This window comes from Aaosphaeria arxii (genome assembly GCF_010015735.1).
Source record: "Aaosphaeria arxii CBS 175.79 unplaced genomic scaffold BU24scaffold_7, whole genome shotgun sequence".
In the NCBI taxonomy this organism is placed as follows: Eukaryota; Fungi; Ascomycota; class Dothideomycetes; order Pleosporales; genus Aaosphaeria; species Aaosphaeria arxii.
In genome coordinates this window covers 979,411-995,527 of record NW_022983480.1, presented here as the reverse complement: position 1 = coordinate 995,527, position 16,117 = coordinate 979,411, and the positions used below count along the sequence as shown (strand labels likewise).

Sequence of the window (16,117 nt, the reverse complement as noted above, 5' to 3'; positions counted from 1 at the left end):
CCATGTCTTCCGAGACAGTTCGCGGGCGCTAGGCTCCTTCTTACATGGATGATGATCCGGCCTCCAATTATTTCCAGAACTGGTTTTCTCAAACCGCGATTTCCTTGTTTTCCACTCTTGGTCTACAAAACCCAATCAAACCCTCCTCAGCCTGCCAAAATAGCCGGCTTCCATAGGCAAATGCTCGGCAAGCCTATGAATTGCTTGTGACAAGCGACGATGGGCTGAGACCGACTGAGTCGCTACGAGTAACTAAGGGATGGAATGGATGGATCGTGCGTAGGGCTGCCAGCGCGCGCAGGTTTGTGGCTGGGGACTCTGGGATTATCCATGGATGACATCAACGTACATACACATTTGCATCGGATTCATACAACGACGTCGAATCATATGAACGAGCTAGGTAGTTGCTCGCGTGAGTCGCGAAACTTGTCGCGCTGCGCCCGCCCCTGTGTGGGTTTCCAAGGCAAAGGCCATTGACTCGTCTTTTTCTTGACAAAGGCGGTGAATTGTTTTCTTTTCGCGAGTAGTGTGAAATGGCGGGATTATGGTATTATGACTTTTGAATTTTTTTTCATAATACTAGTCTCCACAATGAAATGGTGTTTTTGCGACTTTCTCGAGGGCGGGCCTGGCGGGTTAGATGAGTGAGCATTATCTGTCTAGCGCTTTTTCGTTTCCTACAATGTTCACCCTTACTCATCTGGGCATTCACCCATAAGTCGAGTTTATTACCTGAAACTGACTAGCGGTGTGCCGTAACCGGACAGGATCTGCATGTTTGTTGTCATTACTTTCAGTGACTAAAAGGCCTTTGAGGTCGTTCGTTTAAACGGCACCCGGAAGTCTGGGATGTGGCTTGAGGGTGGTGGGTATTGTTCCTGTTTTCCCCCATAGTTGACACTGCGCCAAAGTATTATTATGTATGATGAGGTGCATGATGCCGTGCGAAGCGGTGGGTGGACATTTAAATAAGGTTTCCAGGAACTCCTTGCTTTTTGTGACAGGTTTGATGGCTCCTTGATACTTCTGACTCCTTAACGTTTTTGCTTCCGTGGCACAGTACTAAAATATACATACATGTCAACGTCAACATTTCGAGATCTGAATCAAAGGAATTGCTAGTCACGCATCATGGGTCGCCTTTTGGAACGTTCAATCTCTCCCAGCTCCCGGGCTAGGAAATACATAGGACTGCGCCCACGGCAATCGCTGGCATTCCGAGTCTGCGTCACTCTTTTCATCGTTGGACTTTTCTATCAACAACATCTCTTCCACGCATGTCGAGATTCGCTCGCCGCCAAATACGCAGCGACCGACTTCAACGAATCAGACCAGGATTTCCGAATCCCCTCATCGCAAGAGCTAGAACTACAAGAAACCCTCCTCGCGAACCGTGACCAGTGGCGTACCCTGGGCGCAGGCTACGAAGGCAAAACATTCATCTTCAACAACTCAGTCATCAAGACCTTCACGCCAGGACGGAGTCCCTTCAGGAACTGCGCGCCTGGCCTCCGCAGCGAGAAATGGCCCACCGAGATCCCCGCCTCTCTCATCTTCGGCGGCACAAACGCACACCCTAACGCAACCTCCTCCTTCCTCCCAGTACAAGCGTACTTCAAAGCCGCATCCACAGACCCCTCCATACCAGAATGGCACCTCGTAACCCCCCTCCTCCCCTCCGGCAACATCCTCAACCTAGCCAAACGCCTCAAAACCACCAACATCAACAACCAAGCCGAAAACGAAAAGATCGCAACATACCGCACAATCGACTCCACCTACCGCCCGACCCTGCACTCCCTCCTCGCCTCCCTCTCCACCCTCCACGCAGCAGGCTACTGCCACGACGACGTCAAGCCCTCCAACATCTTCGTGTCCCCCGCCGCCCCGACGTCCTGGGTGGTAGGCGACCTGGGCAACCTCCGCCACGTGGAGCACGGCTACCACGCGACGCATCTGTGGCGCGCGAACGGGCAGATGGCGGATTGCAGGATGAACGACTTGTTTAGGGGTGTGGTGACGTATCTGCGGTTTGTGAGGGCGAGTGCGGCGGATGGGGGCGCGGCGTTCGATGAGGCGTTTTGGGGGAGGAGGGAGGAGGGGGTTGGGGGGTTGTATTGGGGTGCTGTGGGCATGAGGGAGAGGGGGAAGGTGGGGGTTAAGTCGTTGGTTAGTTTGTCGGAGAGGATGGTTGGAAGTGCTGGTGAGCAGGAGGGCGAGGGCTTGGAGAGTGGAATGATGTCGCCGAGGAGGAGAATGTTGAAGGGGAGGGTGGAGAGGGCGCTGGATTTGAATAATGGGGATGGGAGGGCGAAGTGGGCGGGTATGACGGCGGTGTTTGGTGTAAAGGTCGAGAAGTGTGGGGTTTGATTTGGGATCAAGGCTGAGGTGGTGGTTTCTTTTACGATTTATGATATACCCATATTTGCAAATATGTAGAATTAATGTAATCTATCTTGCTGTTAGCCAGTGTTGAATTTAAATCGTGCCTTGTACTGGCCAAGTTAAGATACCAACAGATCGAATTGAATAAGAATGGACCGGCTTCGAATGGTCCTAGACTTTGCGTAGACCAGGCCCTTTAGATATGTAATAATATCTCCCGAGCAGAAAGAAACCCATCGAACCCCAACATGGCCACCTGTTAAAGTCTAGGCAGAACAATGTTTGAAATAGCTGATTCATTCTGCAGCGCAGTCATTGTGACAAAACTACAGAACCACTTATGCGAAAGCCTAGGCTATTCCCAAGTTTGTATTCACATGGGCAATCTTACAGAACGGGCCTGACTGAACACGTTAAGTTTAGTGCAAATATAAGACCGCCACATGGATTATCGCGATTTTATAGAGGGCAGGATCGTCAGGCTGAGTGCCTCCTAGGTTTTTGTGTCTTCAATGGTTATCCGAATCAGTTATCCAAGGGTATTAGTTAGACCTTGCAAATGTAAAGCTCTAAAACCGTAGCAACAGGTAAACCCTACGTGCCTATCCTTTGAATCGTTATTGTGGTTATTATCCAGAATTTACCTTTCAATTGTTGCGTCTAGTTGCATGCTTTTCAGATAAATTTGATCCATCAGTCAACACTGATGACGGCGAGGGTCTTCTTCCGGGGCTCACAACCAATATGATTCGTGGAAGATCCTTAAGCTCTTGGTGAGGGTTCAGGTGTTCTGTCACTTTCGAACAGGCGATATGGCCTAACTTTGTAGCACTTGCTCAGACCCAAATAGACGTTGTAATGTGACTTCGAGTGTATGACCTCGGTCATGGGGTTCTTCACGCCTGTGGATTACGGGCACCGCAAGTGTCGATATGTCCGTTTGTGCCTAGAACCAATGGTTCTTTTCAATGCTGCGTGTAGATCAGTCAAGGTCATATAGTACGTGTGATGGTCAGGTTGGGTATCTGAGATTTGCCAGGGTTGTATCAAGCCATTCTAGAGCATTCATTGTGGCATCAATGACACCGTGAATTCTTTAGAAGCAGCTGGCTGAAGCAACACCAGATAGGCAATAAATACGGCGCTCGCGCTCCAGATTCTCGATAGTAATTGCGTTGTTAGCAAGAGCTGCTTTGATCAAAGCCCTATTAATAGTCAGACGAGGAATTAGAGTGTTGCATATGACCAACCAGTGAGGCACTTCAGAACTATCACAATCCTTTCTGTGAAGCACTGTAACGGCTTTGAAGGTAGTGAATGAGTGTGTATTATCTCCGACAATAGACCATACAATGCGAAAGTCCCATCGGGCGCCGCGAAGGACACGTCCTGGAACTAAGGTTGACATGAGCTGGAAAAAGTTGGGTGGTCGAGCAGAACCTTGCTATAGCAATATCATAGATTAAATATTATTAAATCGATGGGAAGCTACTACAGAAAAGAAAGGACTTAATTGATCTACGAGGCACGAATAGCTTCCCACATAACAACAACATAAATGTCAAGTCAACGTTGCGTGTGTAATTCAGAAGGATTACCAGTTACGTGTAACTTCTCCTACTGTGGTACCCATTCGTGGCACGTGATTGGATGCTTGCGTCAACACAGCTAGGATGCCAAGCTTCGATGTCCGACCCAGTCAAGAGCCGCGACATCGCATAAGGCATACAAGTAACATCATCCAACTCCAACCTCGACCACATCGCAGCGACCGATCCTCCGCGACTGCATCACCGATCACCAACTCGACCGAAGGAATCCTACAAGCTTTCGACTCTCACCACCGCTCGGCCGCGACCTCTTCAACCGGAAGGAGCTGGAGGCAAACAGGTTTGCCGATAAGATACCTACCACCATCGAGACGACATAGCTCGAAGTCGCCCACCATGGTCAAGCCACTTGTTTCTGCCATGAACGCATGGACTTGGTACGCGGACATACCTTCAGGCTCTCTCGGAGGAACAACGGATTACTGACTGTGGATGCAGCGTTGTCGTGTCCGTCTTCGCGATCATCATTCTGTCCATCATCGGCTCGCTATTCAAAGTACGTCTTCGATACCTTCCTGGCCCATTCGATATTATCCCGTCGAACACTCTATGGAACGGAAAGATTGATGTAAAATCGTTTGGACGAATCGCTAACGAGGGGTACTATAGTCGAACAACCACACCATGATGGGCTCAACAGAAGACCCGTCGGATGGCGGCGCTGTCGCAGGCGCCGTGTTCGGAGCTGTGTTCATTTACATTGTAGGTTTCTCAGGAAATAGCAAAGATGGTATGACTGGGAATCTGGGCTGACTCGCCTGTTCAGGGTTTCTTCGTTTTCTGCGGGCTTCAGGCCTTGCTTCACCTCCGGGAAAGCCGCCGGGGCGCTATATCTCTCTCGTAGCCATAACGTCACCTGCCGCACCAAACAACAACTATATACATAATCGGAACAACGGCGCTCCTGTGAATCGGGATGGAAATCCCAATAGCTCAGTCAACCTGAGCAGACAACATCGGATGTTCCCCTCGGTCATCGAGATGCATAATTCCCCAGGATTCGCCTCACCTGTACTTTTTAGTTAGATATTTATTGGCGTTTTGACGGACACGACATTGCTCCTGTGTATTTGGATTCATGGAGCTTTCTTGTTTTTTCTTGTTGGTGGGATGTAGATTCATAACCGCTTAGCGCAACATATGAAATATACATTTCGATCTATCAAATGTCGTCCCTGATAATCTTCGTTGACTCTGTAACAGCCCATTTCCTTGGGATACGTATCTCTAGATGTCGATTTTTGGAACGCCCGCAATGCATGACTACCATCCAATATAACGCCAAATGGGCGACGAAGGCCCACCGTATCATCCATATATCCACCCCCGCTCTTTGACAATCTCTACCACCTCTCCCACTCCGGCTCCAAAGTCTTACTCATGTACGGCCCGTCGAGCGAATATCCCAATTTAGCGTAATAACTCCTCACGCCCACCCCAGAAATGACACTGATCTTCCTACTTCCATGCTCCTCCCTCGCGATCCTCTCCGCCTCCTCCATGAGCAACGTACCATAACCCTGATGCTGAAACTTCTTCGGGTCACGCGCATGAACCGGCACCGCCGACCCATAAACATGCAACTCCCTAACCAACGAACTCGGCTGACCCACCAGCTCCTCCCGGAACGTATGTTCCGTCGAGCACTGCCGCAGCCTTAGCAGCGCAATCAAGATATCCTGCTTCGGGTCCTCGTACGCCAGGAACGTCTCCCACCCGCCGTTGGCCGTGTAGTCGCGGCGCACGAGCTCGACCTGGTCGGGCCGGATCTTGTTCTTCACCTCGTTGATGCCGACCTCGCGGGTGCGGACGTCGCGGCACGAGGTGCCGAAGTCTTTCATGCGGGCGAGGGCGAGCTCGCGCAGGTTGCCGTTCTCGACGCCCGACGTCACGAGCGGCATGGGGATGTCGCGCTGCACGCGGTAGATGCGGGTCCAGGGGGGCACGAGGGCGAGAATGCGCGCGACGATGTCGATGAGCGCGTTGGGCGTGTAGTTTTTGTAGCGGCCGGTGCGCCAGAGTTCGTAGAGCCCCGTGCCGCGGATGACGAGGGTGGGGTAGATTTTCAGGCCGTCGGTGCGGAAGTCCGGGTTCGAGAAGTATTCGACGAATTGGTCGAGGTCGCGCTCCATGCCCACGTTCGGGAGGTCCGGCATCATGTGGCTGACGACTTTGAAGCCGGCGTCTTTGGAGAGGCAGAAGGTTTTCGCGACGGCGGCGACGGTGTGGCCGCGGTTGGTGTCGCGGGCTACGTCTTCGTAGAGGGATTGCACGCCGATTTCAAGGCGCGTGCAGCCGTATCGAAGCATGGAGGAGAGGTGGGTGTCGAGGCAGTAGTCGGGTCGGGTTTCGATGGTGATGCCGACGCATTTGATGTTGCTCATTTCGCCCGCGGAGACCGCCTCGTCGACGTCTTTGGTCTGGTAACCGGATAGGGCGTTGTGTAGCTGGGAGATGAATTCGTCTCGGTATGATTCGGGCAGGGACATGAATGTGCCGCCCATGATGATGTACTCAACCTTGTCGACGCTGTGGCCGAGGGACTTGATCTGGTCGACTCGACCTCTGGCTTGCTCGTAAGGATCATAGCGAGCTCGAATGGCTCGCATGGAAGTTGGTTCGTATCCAGTGTATGATTGGGTTGAGTATTCAAAATCCGAGTCCGGGCCACCTGGGCAGTAGACGCAGATGTTACCTGTGTATGAAATGTGTGGACATCTGTGAGGCTTGCACATAACCGCTACTACAGCAATTCCAGAAGATGTTCCTATCAAACAAATCAGTATATTATATTCAACTTTGGAATAATGGATCGTTGTCGAAAAAGGCAGTGCTCAAAACGTACGAATTGGCTTGGCGATCAATTTGGGCAAGATATATTTCTTATAATGCTCCGGGACGGCCGCGATAATTGCTGTAAGAGGCGGTTGACTTTTCAGATAATGCTTCTTCGACATTTGCCCCCGCAAATGATTGAGATTCAAGTCCTTCTTCGGCTTGGAGCCGTCGGCCTGTGCTTCATAGTCCTGGATGAGTGCTGAGGCAATGTCGGCGCATGCCCGCATGTACCGCTCATTCTCCGGGGGCAATTTGACATTCTTCGGCAACCGGTTCTTCGTCCGAGTCTCTGTGACGGTCATTGTCGCCATGTTTGGCAGGGGTTTATATGCCTTTGACAGATATTTCGTCGTTGATATTGAGGCTCGTTGTGGAGTCACGGGTGGGGTGGATTTTTTGGAGATGTGGCGATTCGAGCTAGTGCTGATTTGGGTTAGTTTCTCATATTGCTTCCAATACTTGCGCTTCCATTTCACATCTATTCGTTCGGGTGCTCGATGGTTCTGACGACATCACCTCGAAAGCGACAGTCACGAATGGATAGTAATGTAAATGTAGTTGTTATATGATACGTTGTTGTTTTCAAGCATGTTGTGCTACAAGGTCTAATTTCATAAATTGACGTCACTCGCTTCTATTCGCTGTTGAACTATTACTCCTCGTACGCAACAATCGAGTACGTCGAAGCTATTGTGGGAAACAAAATAATATACAAAGACCATTTAAATCGTATATGTATGGACCAATGCTTTTGAGAATCATATCAATACTACTTTCTGTTTCCGTAACACGTAAGCATCGGTATATATCGCATTCTTGAAACCCTTCGCCTTGGATGGCAGTGCAGTGCTAGATTTGAAAAGTATTTTGCAGCGACACTATAATTTCAGTTGAAGCTGCTATTAGGGAATACTTTGATATTGTACGCTTAGCAGGAAATGCATAATTGATAGAATGTCTATGATCTGAAGCAGAAAATGCAAGGCTTTCGTTACACCTTTCAGTGATTTTGCAGTCTGCTCAAGCTTTCATGTTTCAAGTGCCAAAATAAGACTTTATTCGAAGAGACAATACCAATGCTATCACAGCACATGGAATGGCTGTTGATTTTATATATTCTAACCCTGGTACAGATCCGTGGGCGGACCGAGGCAAATCAACAGTGGTTGTTTCTCAGCACGAAGATCAAATACAATTTCAAATGGAACTCCGATCTATTTGATAGTTGATCTACCATTATTGGTTATTTTAGACATCTTCAAATTCGAAGATGATGGCACTCCGCGGCCGTAGATACCCAATGAGACGTCCTGAACGAGCAACGTACGGAGCACTCCGGGAGGTTTTCGTCAATTGTTCTCTGCAACTTCACAAGAAAATTGCCAAGACGGTATCAACTTCGGAGTCGAATGGAGATGATTTCAATAATCAATCGCATCGGAGGGTTCCCGAAGGTTGTCATTATTATTATTTGTAGTTAAATATATTGCAGCGAGGCATTTTCGTGGTGTTGGGTTTTGCAGACGAGACGAGAGCCGAACCCTTGCCCTTTCGCTCCCCCAAAAGTTTTAGATTGACGCAAAGTTCCGACAGTAGACGACGTCCAACCTAAGCGTTTCTTGTCTTGTCGCAGCACCTCCTCCGTTCCATCCATCCACTCCCACCACATTACCTCATCCCCCTTCCACCACAACTGCTTCCGTGAGAGCTATCTCGTCGCGATGCAGGCCTTCCGACGACCTTTGAGCTCCGCGCTCCGCACCGCCGTTTCGAGGCAGAGCTATGCGACCAGCTCTTCGCCCTACAGCGAGACTGTCAAGAACCTCCGCATCAACGCAGACACCAAGGTGCTGTTCCAGGGCTTCACTGGAAAGCAGGGAACGTGAGTCAATTGAGTCGGGAACCCGAAGGAACGCCGCATGCTGATACTCGGATAGCTTCCACGCCCAACAGGCCATTGACTACGGTATGCGCCGCTCCCACCGCCCATTTCGATAACTCGGACAAGCCTAATTGACGATCTTGCACAGGCACAAATGTCGTCGGTGGTACCAACCCAAAGAAGGCCGGCCAGGAGCATCTCGGCAAGCCCGTTTTTGCGACCGTAGAGGAGGGTGTCAAGCAGACTGGAGCCACCGCATCCGCCATCTTCGTTCCGTACGAACCTCGCTTCTCTCGACGTGTCCATAATGATAACAAAAATATAGTCCCCCGCTTGCTGCGAAGAGTATTGAGGAGGCTTTGACCTCCGAGATTCCTCTCATCGTCTGGTAAGTTTCCCGGGACTTTTCATTTCTATAGGAAGCTTATCTCGTTTGCAGCATCACCGAGGGAATTCCCCAACATGGTACGAACGGCCAATGCCACTGTCCCTAGACTCCTTCTAACAAAACTAGACATGGTCCGCATCACAGATATGCTCAAGTCCCAGAACAAGAGCCGTCTCGTAGGCCCCAACTGCCCTGGTATAATCGCTCCTGTACGTCATAGTCCGCCATCCCACCTCCGCACACAACTCTAACAACACCCGCAGGGACAATGCAAGATTGGTATTATGCCCGGATTCATCCACAAGCGTGGCCGCGTTGGTATCGTCTCTCGTTCTGGAACCCTCACCTACGAGGCCGTCAACCAGACCACTCAGGCAGGTCTCGGCCAATCTCTCGTCGTCGGTATCGGTGGTGACCCCTTCTCCGGCACCAACTTCATCGACTGCCTCAAGGTCTTCTTGGAGGATGAGGAGACCGACGGTATCATCATGATCGGTGAGATCGGTGGTTCGGCAGAGGAGGACGCCGCCGACTTCTTGAAGGCCAACAACGCCGCCAACAAGCCCGTCGTCAGCTTCATCGCCGGTATCTCCGCTCCCCCAGGCAGGAGAATGGGCCACGCCGGTGCCATCGTCAGCGGAGGAAAGGGTGACGCCAACTCCAAGATCAACGCCCTCGAGGCCGCCGGCGTCGTCGTCGAGCGCAGCCCTGCATCCCTCGGCAAGACCCTCTACGATGAGTTCGTCAAGCGCGACTTGATATAGACAACTACCCTCGCCAGTAGTGGGTGCGAGCAGGAACATCATCTATTTCCCCTTTTGGTCTTGAGAAATGTGGTTAGAGCGAGTCTAAGGATATATACATTTTCCCTCCCACACACAACACACACACACAAAGTTTGTTGACTCTGCTGCTGCCCTTCCGGTCGCGATAATCTCTGTATCATGCATTTTCCTATCGCTAAATGACCTCGAATGTCTCCGAGAAGAAGAATATGTAAATTTACACTCAAATGTAGAGCCCAACCTCCATAACCGTGTCCTGCATTTCGCATCGACCAATTCGCTTAGCATGTGAACGCTGGTAGGAAAGTGTGGTAGTGTAGTCTCGTAGGATTCCCATGGCGGATCCACCAGTATGGTCCGAGCGTTATAATTTCTGTGACATGCAAATCCCCGCGGGAATCCTCCGCAAGAAACATCCATCCTGCAATTCTCATAACTCTTTTTACAACACCACCACTGCACCAACGACACCTGGAAATACCCAATTATTCAATTGCCTGACTAACACTAAAACCTAACCACGAAACAATGTCAAAAACCAAAACCAAACAACGCCGCCGCGAAGCCAAGCGCGAACACCACAAGAAACTCGCGAAGCAATCCTCCTCCTCATCGCGACCGCAAAAGCCCACTCCCACACAGCAGTCCAAGAAGAACCCCGCTCCAAAAACCAAAGAAACACCCTCAGAAGCACCAACTGCGACAGCAAACCCAACAGCGACACCCAAACCCCACCACCACCACCACCACCACCACCAACCCTCTCAGCAAAACCACCCCATCCCCTTCGACACCTACGACCGCATCCTCCTCCTCGGCGACGGCGACTTCAGCTTCACGCACAGCCTGGCGATCGCCCACGGCTGCGCCTCCGTCACAGGGACAAGCTTCGACTCCGCGGACGAAGTGCGCGAAAAGTACCCCCCCCCAATCCCCCCCATTACATACCCCCCCCCAGCTAATCACCCACCTCACAACAGATACCCAACATTTCCCCCCATAGCTTCCGACCTCGCAGCCCTCACGCCCCCCGTGCCCCTCCACCACTCAGTCGACGCGACCAAAGTGTCCAGCTACAAGCACCTCGCGCGCGCAGAGGACGGCGAGGCCTGGGATGTGGTTGGTTTCATGTTCCCGCATGTCGGCGGGAAGAGCACGGATGTGAATCGCCAGGTTAGGGCGAACCAGGCGCTGCTTGTCGGGTTCTTTAGGAGCGTGTTACAACTTCCGCCGGAGAACGCGTCGGGCGCTGCGAAGCAGACACAACACGCCGAGAAAGGGAAGGGGAAAGGCGACGCAGATGGAAAGAAGAAGCGCAAGAGGGGCGGAGAGACGAAAGAGTTTCTGAGGATGGGGGGCAAGGTCGTGGTGACGTTGTTTGAGGGCGAACCCTACACGCTGTGGAATATACGCGACCTCGCGCGGCACTGTGGGCTCAAGGTTGTGGAGAGCTGGCGGTTCGACTGGGCGCAGTATCCGGGGTATGGGCATGTGAGGACGTTGGGGGCGATTGAGGGGGGTGGCGGGTGGAAGGGGGAGGAGAGGGAGGCGAGGATGTTTGTGTTTGAGAAGGTGGAGATTGAGGATAGTGAGGACGAGGGGAGGAGGAAGAAGAGGAAGGGGAAGGGGAAGAAGGGGGGTAAGGGGAGTGGGAGTGAGAGTGAGGGGGATGATTGAATTGGTGGGTTGATTGAAGAGAAAGAAAGGAAGAGTTTGCATTTGATAACTTAGGCTCGAGACGCCGCTCGTTTGCCCGCCATATCCCCACCGCCTAAAACGCCTCGCTGGTATTACTAAAAGAAGGCCAATGATCTAAACCGAGAAAAGGGGACCGGAAAATGTACACGAGGATGTTACAACACACGAAGCCCGGAGGCAATCTACATGATAAACACCTTCCTGACCTCGCTCTCTCGCCAGATCTCCTCGTCGGTGACGCCCCCGGCCGGATCCTTGACCCACCCGGGCTCAGTACCGACCTTGTCGTTGAACGACTGCAGCGTCTGCCGGCCGTACACCCTGCCGTTGGGGAGCACCACAGGGTCGTGCTCCACGATGCTCTTCGTGTGGTGGGCGTAGGGGACGTTGCGTGCGAGCTCGTTGAGTTCGGTGGAGCAGATCGGGCAGACTACCGAGGTGGAGGAATTGGCGTTGGACGAGGAGGATGTGTAGGCGGAGTGGCAGGACGGCGTCTTCAGTGCGGACAGGCCAGCGCTAAGGGCGATGTGCAGGAGAGGCCGAGGGGGGAGGGAGAAGAGGTTGTGGTGGGTGTTGACGAAGAGGGTGGCTAGGTAGGACCAGCGTGAGGGTGCATAGAGAGACTGCATTCGTTGCGTTAGTATGATGAACGACAGGCCGTCAAATAGTCGGTAGCAATAATGACTTACCGCGTATGGTTCCACATTGTCCCATGGCCGATATGCAAGCAGACCCGCCGCTTTCCCAAGAATCTCGAAGTCGCCCGTACTGCTCAGGAACTTTTTCGCATGTGTCCTTGCCTCCACCAACTTCTGCTCCCCAACACTTCTACCCGTCGAAACACCTCCCGCAGCATCGTCCACATCAACCTGCACCCCACCTTCGAACCCACCCATACTCATATCGATATCCCCCCTCAGCGCCTCATGACCCTGCCTAACCAGCTCAATATACTGCTGCAACCTCAACTCAAACTCCAACCCGCCTCCCATCTTCTTCAACAACTGCCCATTCTCCTTACACCACGCCAACGCGGGCGCCGTACTCCTCCCCTCAGTCAAACTCTTCTCAATCCGCTTACACGCCACAAACGCATCCACATCCACCAACTCCCCAATCCCCTTCTCCGCCGCTAACTGCGCCGCACTATCCGTGTACCCCGACCTCAGCAGGTAGTCCCCCAGCAGCCTTGACAGCCTCGTCCGGCTCCACTCGTCGTACTTGACGTCCACCAGGCTCTGCACTTCGTACAGGTCCTGCAGGTGTTGGACCCGTGCTTTGCTCGCGCGGTTCAGCCGTTTCTCCTCCTCGTGCAGGTTCTCGAGTTTGCGCTTGAGCGTCTGCATCTTCGTGATCATGGCGTCCATGTCGGAGAGCGTCTTGGCGTCTGGCTTGGAGGTGGCTTTCATGGTCGTGGCGAGCGAGGCCGTGATGGAGGTCGTGTTGTGTTCGAGGACTCGCTGCGCGGACTTGAAGTTTTGCCGGGAGAGGTTGTAGGGCATGCGGAGGAGGGGTTGGTCCTGAGAAGGGGGGGTTATTGTTAGATTTGTGGATGTTTGGGGGGAGTGGTGGGTGGTGGCTGGTTTACCAGGAGGAGATGCGATTCCGCATTGAGCTTCGTGGTGGTGAGCTCTGCCATGGTGGGCAAGATGGGATGGGAAGGTTCGTTCTGGATAGAGACTGGGAGCTGAATCTATTCGCCTCGGGTGGAGTAGAAGTGTCTCGAGACAAGCATATGTCCGGGTTGTGGAGGAGGTATTGTTGAAGTCGACTCGAGCAAAGGTTAAAGGTGAGGTCAAGCTTGCGGGGCTAGCGACGATACCTCCGGACCGGGTCCGAGCGTCACAGATTCGACATCATCTTTTGGGTACGTCACAAAAGACACAAGACACATGGCAGATTCGAGACAGAAAATCTAATTTCTATGAGCATGTCATTTTTGTTCATAATCATACTTCTATAAAACTCCTCTAACCCCCAATGCACCCGTTATCAACGGGAATATCCAGATGTCTCCACCGAGCATGTAACTAGTGCAGAAGACTGTCCGAAGCAGGCCACGAAGAGCTGCTGGCCCTACCTGCAGTCGTATCCCTAGGGTCTACCTCTGGGCCAAATTCCTTTCGAAGTCCTTCGCAAGCGTCTGTCTCGTGTCTGGGGGAGGCAGAATGCAATTTTAGAACAACTTTTGCTTTTAATAAGAAGAAACAAAACAAAACTCTTAAACAGCACCAGCGGACTTCATCTTCTTGCGGAGGTGGTTCTTGTACTCTCCGATGCTGCCTTCCCATCGTCGGACGGTCTTGTGCTCGCACACCATGATGTCCTTTGCAATCTTGTCAAGCAATCTGTTGAAAGTTAGTAATGAACTGCTAGACAGGGAACGTGGGGAAACTGACCTGAAGTCGTGAGACACAACGACGACACCACCGCTGAAAGCGTTGATGGCATCTGCCAAACTGTCAATAGTGGGGATATCGAGACCGTTGGTAGGCTCGTCGAGCAACAACATGTTGGGGCTCTCGATGGCCAACAGAGCGAACACGATTCTGCTCTTCTGACCCTCGGAAAGGGTACCCATCTTGGCTGTCTGGCCCTCGCCGCTAAGACCGTAGCGGCCGAGCTGCTGTCTCCAGTACTGGTAGTCCTGGCTGATGTGGGAGAACTTGTCACGGACGAAGTCAAGGGAGGACTTTGTGAGGTCAAGCTGCTCGGCAGAGTGCTGGCTGTACATGCCGAGCTTCAAGTGGGTGTGGCGAGAGACGGTACCGGAGGTGGGCGAGAGCTTTCCAGTGAAAATACGGAGCAGGGTCGATTTACCAACACCGTTGGGGCCGACGAGGGCGGTACGGGAGTCCATGTCGACACCGAAGTCCAAGTTCTCGTACAGGTTGTCCTCGGCCTTGCCGGAGTAGGAGAAAGTGACGTCGTCAAGAGACAACACAGGCGGGGGAAGCTTCTCGACATCGGCGAAACGGAAAGTGAAGACACGGTCAGGAATGACGGGCTCGATGAAACCATCTGCCTCCATCTTGTCCAAGATCTTCTGACGGGACTTGGCCTGTCGGACCAAGTTGGCGTACGTACCGGCAGAAGCAATGAACTTCTTGATGTGCTTGATTTCGTCCTGCTGCTTCTCGTATGCCTTCATCTGGTTGACTTCCTGCTCGGTACGGGTCTTGATGTAGGAGTCGTAGTTACCACCGTAGTAGATGAGCTGCTTCATGCGCATGTCAATCATGTTTGTGCAGACACCGTTCAAGAAATCCATCGAGTGGGAGACGAGGATGAGCGTGCGGTCCCACTTCATGAGGTACTCCTCCAACCACACACAGGCCTCGAGATCCAAATGGGCGGTGGGGTCATCGAGCAAAAGGAGCGAGGGCTTGACGAAGAGAGCCTTTCCGAGGGCAACACGCATACGCCAACCTCCGGACATGTCCTTGGTCTTCTTGTTGATGGTCTTCTTGTTGAAACCGAGACCAGTGAGAATGAGGGATGCACGGGTGTGGAAAGTGGAGGGATCCATGCTCTCTTGACGCTGTCGGAGAGTTAGTTATTCGCCCATTGAAAATTCTGTATAGGGGTGATGGCATCAACTTACCTCGTACAATTCATCCAAAAGCGGGCTCTCTGGGCCATCCCTCTCGAGGATGTCCTCAGCAAGCTTCTCCAAACGAGCCAGCTCGTTCTCGGCCTCACGGACAACCCATTCCAAGGCACCCAACTCGGTGGCGGGGGCACCTTCGTTCAACAGGTAGATGTCGATGTGGTCTGGGAAGGGGAACTCGCGCTTGTCGATGGCCTTGAGGAGGGTTGACTTTCCGCAACCGTTCTCACCGAGCAATCCATATCGACGTCCGTAGGTGACTTCGAGTGTGGTATCGTTGAAGAGGACACGGCCGTGGAACACGAGGGAGGCGGCGGTGATCTTGACGTCGCGGCTGGCTTCGAGGGAGGAGAGCACACCAGTGGTGACACGGTCAGAGAGACCGAACTTGTCCTCCTGGAGTTGGAGCTTCTTGACGTCCTCGTTCAGATCGAGGTCAATAGCGCGGTCATCGTCGCCGTCGACTGAGGAAGCCTTGGAGGCGTTCTTGGAGGCGGCACGGGAGGAAACCTTGGAAGCGGCGGTCTTCTTGGGCTCTTTACCATCGGCAGCGCGCTTGGCCTGGCGGGCAGCTTTTGAAGCGGAAACCATGATGAAAAGAGAGTGTAGGTAGGATGAGGATGGGGGAAGGGTTGAATGGGCTTCGGCGTGTTAGAAGAAAGAAATTTCGAAGTGTTGGCTCCCGACGTCAGGTTGCCCCGCTAAGCCACCCCTCTATCGATAAAAAAAAGTAGAAATCCGGGATGAGATGCGCCTTAAGGGAAACGCGCAACAACGATCTGTATTATTTTGGTTTTTCTTTTCTAGATGAAAAGGGGTATCAAAATGATTGTGGAAAGTACAAGTAGTGTTGAAAAACTTTGAGTCGGGGAGGAATGATTTCTTATAGTACAAAGAGGAAGAAATCAAAAAAATCTA

General features: G+C 52.3%; 7 protein-coding genes across 7 annotated transcripts; 4 read left to right on the top strand and 3 right to left on the bottom strand.

Moving 5' to 3' along the window:
- The first annotated feature begins 753 nt into the window (after positions 1 to 753).
- BU24DRAFT_395909 (uncharacterized protein) lies at positions 754 to 2,423 on the top strand. Its single transcript, XM_033525278.1, has one exon. The coding sequence runs from the start codon at positions 1,135 to 1,137 to the stop codon at positions 2,371 to 2,373; it is 1,239 nt and encodes a 412-aa protein (XP_033381105.1). The 5' UTR covers positions 754 to 1,134; the 3' UTR covers positions 2,374 to 2,423.
- A 1,911-nt stretch (positions 2,424 to 4,334) lies between these two features.
- On the top strand, positions 4,335 to 4,842 carry BU24DRAFT_352151 (uncharacterized protein; the record flags this gene model as incomplete). The annotated part of the gene is made up of 4 exons (XM_033523718.1): positions 4,335 to 4,375; positions 4,437 to 4,494; positions 4,608 to 4,700; positions 4,765 to 4,842. 4 exons carry the CDS (start codon positions 4,335 to 4,337, stop codon positions 4,840 to 4,842), a joined length of 270 nt encoding a protein of 89 aa, XP_033381104.1.
- Positions 4,843 to 5,099: 257 nt separating this feature from the next.
- BU24DRAFT_453110 (histone acetyltransferase ELP3) lies at positions 5,100 to 7,312 on the bottom strand. Its single transcript, XM_033531238.1, has 2 exons — positions 6,844 to 7,312; positions 5,100 to 6,765 (listed from the first exon to the last, which is right to left on the bottom strand). The coding sequence occupies exons 1-2, from the start codon at positions 7,145 to 7,147 to the stop codon at positions 5,342 to 5,344; spliced, it is 1,728 nt and encodes a 575-aa protein (XP_033381103.1). The 5' UTR covers positions 7,148 to 7,312; the 3' UTR covers positions 5,100 to 5,341.
- A 986-nt stretch (positions 7,313 to 8,298) lies between these two features.
- On the top strand, positions 8,299 to 10,158 carry BU24DRAFT_374525 (succinyl-CoA ligase alpha-chain). The gene is made up of 7 exons (XM_033524562.1): positions 8,299 to 8,718; positions 8,774 to 8,802; positions 8,867 to 8,993; positions 9,044 to 9,106; positions 9,158 to 9,183; positions 9,233 to 9,315; positions 9,370 to 10,158. The coding sequence occupies exons 1-7, from the start codon at positions 8,558 to 8,560 to the stop codon at positions 9,868 to 9,870; spliced, it is 990 nt and encodes a 329-aa protein (XP_033381102.1). The 5' UTR covers positions 8,299 to 8,557; the 3' UTR covers positions 9,871 to 10,158.
- Positions 10,159 to 10,314: 156 nt separating this feature from the next.
- Positions 10,315 to 11,568, top strand: BU24DRAFT_443108 (uncharacterized protein; the record flags this gene model as incomplete). Its single annotated transcript, XM_033530568.1, has 2 exons — positions 10,315 to 10,808; positions 10,872 to 11,568. The coding sequence occupies exons 1-2, from the start codon at positions 10,420 to 10,422 to the stop codon at positions 11,566 to 11,568; spliced, it is 1,086 nt and encodes a 361-aa protein (XP_033381101.1). The 5' UTR covers positions 10,315 to 10,419.
- Positions 11,569 to 11,669: 101 nt separating this feature from the next.
- BU24DRAFT_258302 (uncharacterized protein) lies at positions 11,670 to 13,450 on the bottom strand. Its single transcript, XM_033522466.1, has 2 exons — positions 12,279 to 13,450; positions 11,670 to 12,212 (listed from the first exon to the last, which is right to left on the bottom strand). Exons 1-2 carry the CDS (start codon positions 13,089 to 13,091, stop codon positions 11,772 to 11,774), a joined length of 1,254 nt encoding a protein of 417 aa, XP_033381100.1. The 5' UTR covers positions 13,092 to 13,450; the 3' UTR covers positions 11,670 to 11,771.
- A 68-nt stretch (positions 13,451 to 13,518) lies between these two features.
- Positions 13,519 to 16,077, bottom strand: BU24DRAFT_425379 (uncharacterized protein). The gene is made up of 3 exons (XM_033528728.1): positions 15,194 to 16,077; positions 13,989 to 15,130; positions 13,519 to 13,937 (listed from the first exon to the last, which is right to left on the bottom strand). The coding sequence occupies exons 1-3, from the start codon at positions 15,788 to 15,790 to the stop codon at positions 13,811 to 13,813; spliced, it is 1,866 nt and encodes a 621-aa protein (XP_033381099.1). The 5' UTR covers positions 15,791 to 16,077; the 3' UTR covers positions 13,519 to 13,810.
- Positions 16,078 to 16,117: the final 40 nt, after the last annotated feature.